Source organism: Priapulus caudatus, unplaced genomic scaffold (genome assembly GCF_000485595.1).
Source record: "Priapulus caudatus unplaced genomic scaffold, Priapulus_caudatus-5.0.1 Scaffold1350, whole genome shotgun sequence".
Taxonomy (NCBI): domain Eukaryota; kingdom Metazoa; phylum Priapulida; class Priapulimorpha; order Priapulimorphida; family Priapulidae; genus Priapulus; species Priapulus caudatus.
This window is the reverse complement of record NW_014578411.1, coordinates 36,585-46,723: the sequence shown is the minus strand read 5'-3', so window position 1 is coordinate 46,723 and position 10,139 is coordinate 36,585. Positions and strand designations below refer to the sequence as shown.

The following is a 10,139-nucleotide window of genomic DNA, read 5'->3' as shown; positions in this document are numbered from 1 at the left end:
ATAAACGCGTTTTCTTCCTTTTTTTTGGCCTTTCTGCTCTATTTGTTGAGCACAGTGACTCCACAGCTGTGTTACCTTGGTTTCTGTAACGAGCTTTGATGCAAAGCTACATGTTCTTACACGAGAGAAGGTTGTTAGCCTTATGCCGCCGAAAAATAGTAGACACTGAGAGAAACAAATACGACGTTTTCGCCAGTTCCGTATTACAAAGCACATCGCATCATATATTTTACAAAACGAACTCGCATTAAAAAACAACGACACACCCAGCACTCGAAGCAACGTGACGACAGTCGTCTCGACGGCGGTCACCAAGGCAACTGTCGCCGTGACGACCGTGACTGCCCGATACACACGCGACCACCTCTCCATCGAACGTTGATCAACGTGGATCTATTCCCCATGCGGAACAAAAATCGAACAATGATTAACACGGATCAGTTTCCCATGCGGAACATACATTAAATGAAGCGGTCGTGCAAGTTCATGCTCAAGTCGGATTAAACTCTACAATTAAGCTCTTTATACAACAAACAAACTTGGTAAATATATTATTATACAGTGAAACTACCTTTTGATAACGGACATCTGTCTATAAAGGACAAACTTGGCGTTTCCCTTTTAGTGACCTATATAGAGGTCTGACTGTATATATATTTATATATATATATATATATATATTATCATTGCCATCTTATTCTGTACAGATTATTCCACGTGTGTGTGTGCTTCTAGCAAGAACTATCATAGTCTGACCACTGACTTATCTTACGCTCTAGTAAACTGTAAACAGCATAGAAACCATTCATGCAAGGCAATAAATAACAACAACTTAAGAGCAGTCACTTTGCACCATCCAATGACTTTAAATAAATACAACAGCACACATGGCAACCACGATCTCTGTCATCAGACGGCATAATGAACAACAAAATCTTAAAAAAAGAAACACGATATGCGCAAAGATAATCTATGATAGATGGCGCCACGTGTCAACCGAGCGCTAAACATGAGGTGCCCGGTTCTCAACAATCCTGGTCTACAGCGACGGCGAGTTAAAACGGGCGCTGTTTCAGTAAACTGAAGAAGAAAGCGCACACGCAAGAACACGCGACAACGAGCAGGCGGTATTGACGTATGTTAGCGATGCTCTACTTTATACAGGAACGCGTTACGCAGACTGGATCAACTCGGGGTACGCAGCGAGACGGTGTACCGTAAGCGCACGGCAGCAGCGAAACTACCAGCGGTGAGCACAAACATGGCCGCAACATACCAGTGTCGCGCATAAACGTGGCTGCGGCACCACCATTGTTAGGCACAAACATGGCCGCAACCTACCAACACCGCGCATAAACACGGCTGCGACACCATCAACGTTGAGCACAAACATGGCCGCTGGTCGGAGCGATTTTTCAAGATGGAGTAGGATTTCACGAAGCGTTTTCCACGACAGGTGCCGCCACTTGTTCTGACTTCATGGTGCCACCTGTAGGTGTAGTGGGTGCCATCGGTTTGGCTACATCTGCAATAACACGCAAGTTAGAGCCAAGTATACCTATTTAGAAAGACAGAAAAAAGCGATGGAGAGAGGGGGAAGAGGACAGAAAGCGAGAAAGAGGGGGACAGGGACAGAGACAGAAAGAGAGAGAGGGCGCAAGAGAAAGGGAGAGAGAAGATGGAAAAAGAAGCCACCAAGTTTAACTACGTGAGAGCCATTATGACAATAAACACATGAACGAGCGAGCGATGTAACACACCTGAGGTGTCGTTACCGGCGGCAACAGGCGCGTCTCTACTGGCTTCATCCTTTGCTGCCTTCGTCGTCTCCTTGTTCTCCTCTCCTTCCTTCTCTTCCTTTGCACCGCCGTCCGGGGTTTCCTGAAGCTTCCTTCTCTCTTCCTCCTCGTCGATGTCTGAACCTGCATGCATGTGAGAAAGAGAATAAGTGAGATAGGAAAGTCCAGCTGTGTCTTCCCTCTTATCTGATCTCAATATGGCGGCGGGGACTTTCCGATATGGCTAATAGTTCAGTCACCTGTTACCCCAACCTGGCAAAGCAATAAATATTCAATGTTAGCCCCAGCCTTGTCCCCGCCTTACCCCGTCCCTGTCCTGCCCTGACCCCTCTTTGCATTGCCCCTGCACCCACCTTACCCTCCCAACAATGTCCTGTTTTGCCGTGTGCCTCCTCTCCCAACTCTGTCCCCACGTTGCCCCTGTCCGCCCCGCACTGCCCCTACCCACCCCACCCCTTGCTGCTCCACCCTGCCCCTCGCTGTCGGCCACTCTGACCGCTCCCCCTACCCACCGCTCACCCCTTGCTGCTACCCTACCTTGCCTACCTCACGCTGCGCTCTACGCGCCCGCGCATCCTTGCCTCCCGAGAACAAACGACCCTGGATTCGCTGCCCATACACACACCTGCCACTCCCACCGCGTCCACCCTGCCCCCTACTGTCCCGCCCGCACTGCTTCTCATCCGCGTCCGCCCACCTGCCCCTCGCGCGCCCAGCCACCTCTGCCCAGCCCTCCTCCCATGCCCCCACCCTGCCCTCCCATCCCCCTACCCCTGCCCCCCGCCCCTCCTTCCCGGCCCCCTACCCCTCGCCGCGCGACCGTCGCTGGCAGACTTAACGCCGTGGTCAAGACGGATCGAATGATCGACGATGTACGTGCGCGGTTCGGATGGACAGCTGCTGGATGCGGGGCGCGTTGGGTCGCTGCTTCCTTGCAGGATTGTACGCGTAGCAGTAAGCACATCTGAAAGCTAAACACAATCAACACAGTCGATTTCACACACGTGTGATAATAATTCAGAAAATATATATGAAGTTATTATAAATTACAGACATCCCACTGCATTGCAGGGTTGTACGCGTAGCAGTAAGCACATCTGAAAGCTACACACACGCACTGTGTGACACATGCACACGCACGTTAAAATATAAAAATATATATATATATATATATATATATGTTATACATGAAATATAAACTTCAGAAAACTATTATGAATTACAGAACATCACACTACATGTGAACCACACGGTCCACACCTCCACCCATCATTCCTGCGATCACACGCGCACGTACGCACCTAGATATTCAAACTCCTCCTTCAGTGCCATGCCGTTGTGTGAGCTGCACTTGAAGCAGATGAGAGCGTATCGCTGGGCCGGACCGTCACCCACGAGGTACTCTACCAGCTTGTCGACGTTCGACCGATGTAGCGGCAGGATCGGTCGCGGCGTCGGCGGTCCAGGGGGCGCACCTAGACACGCGAGAGAGAGAGAGCGAGAAATACGTGAGAACATGCAAGTCGGGTCGCCGATAGCCAGCCGACCGTCCTGGTGGCTCCATCTGTCGAATTAGGGCTCCACCTGAAAACAAGAGAACGTCCGACGGAAAGGTCGACGTGCGGTTTCGTGCGTCGTTCTCTAGCTGACCTCCACACACGCGCCGGTGAGTGCCACCTGGTGGGGAACAAGTGAAGCAATGTGTTGCTTACAGGTTGCTACTATATGACAGGAGCGAACGAGGGCTGGATACACAGTTTGGCTAGGAAATATTAATTAAATATTTATTTCATAAAATTATTTAATATTAAATTTTTATTTTTATTTATAAATATTTAATTTATTAATTAATTATGAATGAGTGAGGAGATGGGAGAGTGGCTGGGAATCTTATTCAGGCTCTGCGAATAAACACTACTAACCCCACAACACACTGTCGCCTCTAACCGACCCTGCAACCTTGACTTGAACCCGCGACCCACATTGACTCTGCGACCCCCTAATTAACCCAGTGCTTCTTAAACCGCTGAATGGTTTTATGAACGAAATTATTCTGCGGTGAACGAAACTCACCAAAAAACATAAGCAAATTTTGTGACAAAGACTCGAGGGTGAATGACACTGAGATAGTTTAAGAAGCACTGCCCTAATCATCCAAGCGGCCCAATACTGACCCGACGACCTTCAAACAACCCCCTGCCCACCAAAATATCACGATGAGCCGCAAGATTTCGAGCAATGTTATAGCAATCGTTGCTATAGTAACGGCAACAACAGCAAGCCTAGTAATTATACCTTCTCCCAAAAATATACTGCCTGTCCGCTGGCCGATCGGCACATAATTTTCGGGCAGGCCTGAAACGATATCGGGGTTTGTCATGATGAAACATTTATAGTCTGACTCCGGCGATTCTGAAGCCGCTTTGAAACTAACCAAGCTCGACGCAAATGGCGCCAGTCTCAGTGAAAAACATGACCACGCGGAAAAACTCCGAGAGGAGACGAGATGCTTCGTCGGTCGCCGTGGTAACGGCTCGGCCACGTTGCTAATAGCAACCGCACTGAACCTATTCGGTTTCTTTCTCCCACGGCGACACGCGCGCATTCTTGGGGCCAAAAATACATTTTGATTTAAAAATAAATTTTAACCTTTTTTTTCAATGGAACTCCGTCTGTCGCTTTTAAAAAGCACGCGTAGTCGCGAAAAGAATGAACGTCGTTGCAGTGTGAAGGCACACTCAGTTCACACATCAGTTCACACCTCAGTCACATTCCAACATTCCCCATGCATTCATATCGCAAGCAATAGATACAGTCAAATCTGTACGTAAGGGTCACTAACGAGAAATGACACAAGTGTCCTTTATAGACAGGTGTCCGTTCTATAGAGGTGGCCGCTGACATAGATTTGACTATACATGGGATGGCTACTAGGTTGTGTTTAAACTCCACGCAGTGTGATCACACTCACAGTGTTATTATCTGTCATAACGGTTAGTGATTTTTCATATAGGAGAAAAGATGTATCACACCGCGTAGTCTTGTTCTATGTGTTCCCGCCCTGTACGTGTGAAGGGTCACGTGGTGTGATCGTGGTAGTTGGAAGATGGCGGAATAAGAAGTGGACGAATAAACTATGTGTGTTATCTTTCACTCTGAGTTATGTTTATACTGGCGTGTTACAGGTATATAAGGCGCGCCGAACAGAGCAGAGTTAGTGTGTTATTTTCCAGGTTAGGTTTAGGTAGGGAAAAGACGAGGAAGGAGAAGAAGGAAGCAGTGAGCGTTACTTTTCAGGTCTAGGTAGGAAGAAGAAGAAGAAGAAGAAGAAGAAGACGACACCGAGCAGAAGCAAGCAGTTAGGTACAGGTCCAGGAAGAAGAAGAAGGAGAAGAAGGAGGAGAGGAAGCAGCCAAGGACGAAAAGAAAGAGGGAGAGTTATTTTCCAGGTAGAGGTTAGGTAGGAAAACAGGAAGAGGAAGAGAGAGGGAACGGCAGCGTTGTAGCGAGAGGATAGATATCCAGGTTTTCAGGTAGGTGTAAACCAGAGCCGAACGGGAGAGGGGAATAAAACGAGCGCAGCGAGGAACCGCATTCTGGTTAGGTAGAGCTAGGAGCAACTACGAGGGAGATACCTGGGAGACTGCTTAGGTCCACGCGAAGCAAGGACGAACGTGAGGGAAGAAGACGAAACCGGCGACGCGTAAATATTAGCCGAGATCGATAGAAGGTCCACTGTATATACAAATGCAGGGGAATCATTTGTACACTAGTAACACGCAATAAAAGCTATATAACCGTACCGTTAACCGAATCTCACTGTGTTCTGTTCGTTTGGTGCTACCTGTTATCTGCTACGCGACATCACCGTCCTGCCTGTGACACCGGCGGGAGCAAAAACTGAATCCCACTACTGGACACGCATTACGAAACAACGTCTGTCGAACCGTAGTCGGCCACCCCTAGGGCCACTACATTACAAAATAACTCGCAAATGCACCCGGCAATATCAGACGTGTAATTTACAGACGTATCGTATGTCCCAGGACCACTCTAACCCTCGTTGTATGTTGTAAATCATGTAAGAAATGTAATGACTTTTTTGTAATCAAAACTTGCTCAGCTTCATGTGTAGGGAGGGCTAAGGGAGGAGCTAGAGCACCACTGAATATAACTATCACTGGCAATACGATTCAGAGTACCCTTGCTCTTACATGCAGTTTAAGTCAAGCGTGTTACTATAATACAGTTGACTAAGTACTGTGTGTATGTGTGTGCAGTCACTAGTCTAAACTGAGGACAGCGGATGACTTATGGTTGCGCAGAAAAGAGGAGGCAGACCAAAGAAGACATGGGATGAAGTGGTGAAGAATGACCGAGCAAAGCTTGGCATGGATTCTACGGACCCTCATAAATTAACCGCTCTGTGTGGAGAGGGCGTCTTCGAGGAAGACAAGTCAGACAGGCCACACCCTCGGTAGAGGTTTAATTCAGGCCTGGATAATCAAAACTTACGACACACGCACACACACGTACGCACGCACGACACACGCACACACACGCACGCACGCACGCACGCACACACACGCACGCACGCACGACACACGCACGCACACACACGTACGCACGCACGACACACGCACGTACGCACGCACGACACACGCACACACACACGTACGTATGGATGCACGAAACGCGCATACGCACGCACGCATGCACGCACGTACGCACGTACGCACGTACGCATGGATGCACAAAATGGCACACACGTACGCACGCACGACACACGCGCACGCACGCACGCACGTACGGATGCCCGAAACGCGTGCACGCACGTGTTTGCGAACATACAGGTGCGTGATCACTAGAATGCGAGCGAGCGCACGTTCCTGGAGCCCCCGGAATGCACGACAACTCACACACCCACCACCTTCCTCCTGACAGCTTTCCTCCAAACAAGCCACCTACGCAGCCGCCCGAAAAAATGCCGACTGAGAGGAAGGAGGGGTGAAGCCGAGAAGGCGAGAGGGCGGGTGGCGGTTGCCGCGTGCGTTTAGTAGGTGGAAAAACACGCTGGATCAGCCAGCCAAGCAGAAGGGAAGGAAGGGAAGCCATGGAGACGGGGAGCGTGTCGGGGGCTGAAACATCGCAAATTCAACATCTACTAGCCAAAACACTATTCTCCATCTACTGGCCAACAACGTCGCGTAGGGCTATGATTCAGAAATCCCAGACGAACGACAATTTTTAACAACAGATGCACGATGCTGTATAATGATTACAAGCCTATTGATTATACTTCTTCCATTTCTTTTTTTTCAATTTCTGCTGTATCTGCTTCAATTTGTTTTTGCTGTGTAATAATTTCAAGCCCATTGATTCTACTTCTTCCATTTCTTTGTTTTCCCGGGGTTCACATGCAGAGCTACAGAACTTACTACAGATTACATCGTATATGGGAAGCCAACTCTCTCTATATCATTAATACATGTAATGAAAAAACAACAATTGGGCATCAACCTAGGTTAACATCCAAGATGACTAAAAATTACCAAAAATGATATCTATGTTTTATGGAATTTTATCCAGCATGTTTTCAGTTTCAGATTCCAGTCGAGTATCCAAAGTTCAACTTTACAGATTTACACACATTTATATTAAATTGTAGGTGGAGTAATTGCTTAAGATAGAGCCCAAGTTCTATGCTGCTTCCCCCTGCTCAAGATAACTTCAGAGTTACAACTTTTTCTTTCAACTTCCAAATTTACCGTGTTAAATCGTGGGTTCATCGGGTAGGTAGACAGTGGCTAGTACAAATGTTGAATTTTCCGGCGTTTCACGCCCCCGCGTCACTCTCCATCTTCATCTCCGCGCTTCTCCCCCGATCACACGATACTCACCTCTCCCGCTGCCGCTGCTGCCGTTCCTCTGCTGCGGCGTGACGCGGCTGGTGCCGGGGCGGCCCCCCGCCGCCGAGCCGCCGGGAGCGCTGTAGCCACTAGGGGGCGTCGCTGCTACGGGTCTGAACGCCTGACGGTGTCTCAGATCTGAGAACGAAGTAAGGAAACGACGTGAGGCGGGTTCTTAATCTCCGCGTACTTCTTCTTTTATGACAAGAAGAAGAAAAGGAAGAAGTGCAAGCAAAAGAAGAAAAAAATTTGAAGAAAAGAAGAAGAAAAGAATACCACGCCAGAGATCGAGAACGAAATCAAGAAGAGGGGAGGGTAGAAAAAACGTCCTATAAACCGTGCACGCCGTAGCAGAGTGAAACAACCGCCTCCGAGCGGAAAGGAGAAGAGATACCCACCCATGTAGCCCGGCTGTGTTCCATAGGCATACGGTGTGTACAGCGTGGGAGATCCATACAGCACTGCAGCCAGAAAAGACGTTAGCGGTGTTAGTAGCAAACATTAGACATGCAAGACACGTGGCCTAGGCGACGTCACAGAAAATGCCCACCAGTGTGCAGCGGTGTTGCCACAAGAGCAAAAGCGTGTGGCCGGGAGGTGATGGTGAGTGAACTAGTAAGTTTTCAGGTAGGTTAGTGCATAGTCAGAAGATGGGATGCCGTTAGCGCGAGGTGAAGGGAAAGGCAAACCCCTACCTTGTCCGACGGGCGTGTTATGCGACACATCGTTCTTATGTTCTGCCTGTAAGACAAGTGAACAGTTATTAGGGAACAATTAACAAGAGTTAACAAAAAACAAAACAATTAAAAATTAACAACATTCAACGAATCGACCAAGAGAGATTTCATCACGTGTGCAGGTTGTGTTTTGTTTAATCTGTGTGTGTGTGTGTGTGTGTGCGTGCGTGCGTGCGCGTGTGTATGAATCAAATAAAAAAAGCTAAATCAACACAAGAGGTTTCTCACCGCCATCATTTTCTTCGCGCGTTCTGGGTCAAACTTGTCCAGGATCTCTTTTGCGGTTTTGTATGTCTCCTTCTCCATCACCTCTTCAAGCTGAAAAAGAAAACGAACGGGTGTGCTACGACGAGCTATCTCGGAAACAAGTGAACATGTGACGAGCTTGGAAATCAAGTGAAAGAGTATTTTATCAATACGATAGAAGTATATACGTGCATATATTTGTTCGCTATCACCTCAACCAACTAGATGTAGACTTTTAATGGCTCATAGGCTTAGCGGCGGCTGCTACTGTCTGTTTCTGCCCCCCCAGCTGTGTTTAACTCTGGAGAATGAGGTAATGTAATATGATTCCACTGTTAGCAGGGTTAATGCGGGCTATGAACGCACCAGCTGTCGTTTCTCTTCTCTCAGCTCCACCAGCCTGAATTCTGGAATAGCAAAATAACGGTAAATGTGTGAATGATGACACAACATTAAAAAGATACAAGAAATTAGCCTCACAAATGTCACTGTTCTCGCAATAAGGAATAGGCTGAGTATATACGTGAATATAATAGTGTTTCCACAAAGATTCTTCTTTAATGATTTTCAGTTTCAGTGTTAAGGTTATGGTTAGAGTTAGTGTTCATTGTTCTATTGCAGTTACCACACGTTTATATGCTGAATTGATGATGACGTTGGCTGGAGACTCAGCATGACTGACACGAACTGTCACATTTGTTTTACCACTCGCGTCACTTTCATGCACGGTTTCCCACTGCCGCACGTCCGCCTACCTTTTTCCGTGATTCGTCGTACATAGTACCAGTGTAGGAATCTTTTCAATCCATAGATTCTGAAGCAATGGATGAGATACGAAACATGAGAGAGGAGCACTCGGAAATTTCAGACACACTTGTCTTACCCTTGTCCTATCTTAAACTTCTCTTAACGTTTTTCATCTTACTATTGGCAATGTTATATGTTCTTTTTATGGTATGCGGGGCTTTACTGTAGTTTACTGTACTGAAAGTACAGTAACAATACACTTTAGTATACTTTACTGTAAGTACGTACTGTACTGTAGTTACTGCGTTTACTGTACATAGCGGTGACCAATCACCAGGAATTATATTCAAAATGCGTTTAACAATATTGCAATCATTCAAAATGATTCAACACTTAATTACATCGGAAATGTAAAGAAATGTTTCAAAATTCAATTACACAGCATACGATCCATGTTTCATATTGCGCTTGCGATGTGAATCGATTTTATTAGTAGACTATTTTCGAAATTTGCTTGCAAGAGAGTTAAACGTTTAACATCACACGATCTGTATACGTTGTACGTATAGGATATACGTATACGATTATTACATTTTCATTATGTGTGTGTTTAACAGTGATGTATCATGTATGATAAACAGGGCCTACATGGAAACAGCATTGTTGTTGTTTTGTAGCTACCCTACGTTTGATACAATCTC

At 47.0% G+C, this 10,139-nt stretch overlaps 2 protein-coding genes across 2 annotated transcripts; both read right to left on the bottom strand.

The window, feature by feature from the left end:
• Positions 1-196: 196 nt before the first annotated feature.
• Positions 197-2,482, bottom strand: LOC106816328. Its single transcript, XM_014820909.1, has 3 exons — positions 2,425-2,482; positions 1,761-1,922; positions 197-1,525 (listed from the first exon to the last, which is right to left on the bottom strand). Exons 1-3 carry the CDS (start codon positions 2,480-2,482, stop codon positions 1,434-1,436), a joined length of 312 nt encoding a protein of 103 aa, XP_014676395.1. The 3' UTR covers positions 197-1,433.
• A 163-nt stretch (positions 2,483-2,645) lies between these two features.
• Positions 2,646-9,899, bottom strand: LOC106816327 (protein lunapark-B-like). Its single transcript, XM_014820908.1, has 10 exons — positions 9,886-9,899; positions 9,447-9,505; positions 9,058-9,098; positions 8,674-8,763; positions 8,404-8,449; positions 8,107-8,169; positions 7,700-7,846; positions 4,095-4,154; positions 3,101-3,274; positions 2,646-2,770 (listed from the first exon to the last, which is right to left on the bottom strand). The coding sequence occupies exons 1-10, from the start codon at positions 9,897-9,899 to the stop codon at positions 2,646-2,648; spliced, it is 819 nt and encodes a 272-aa protein (XP_014676394.1).
• Positions 9,900-10,139: the final 240 nt, after the last annotated feature.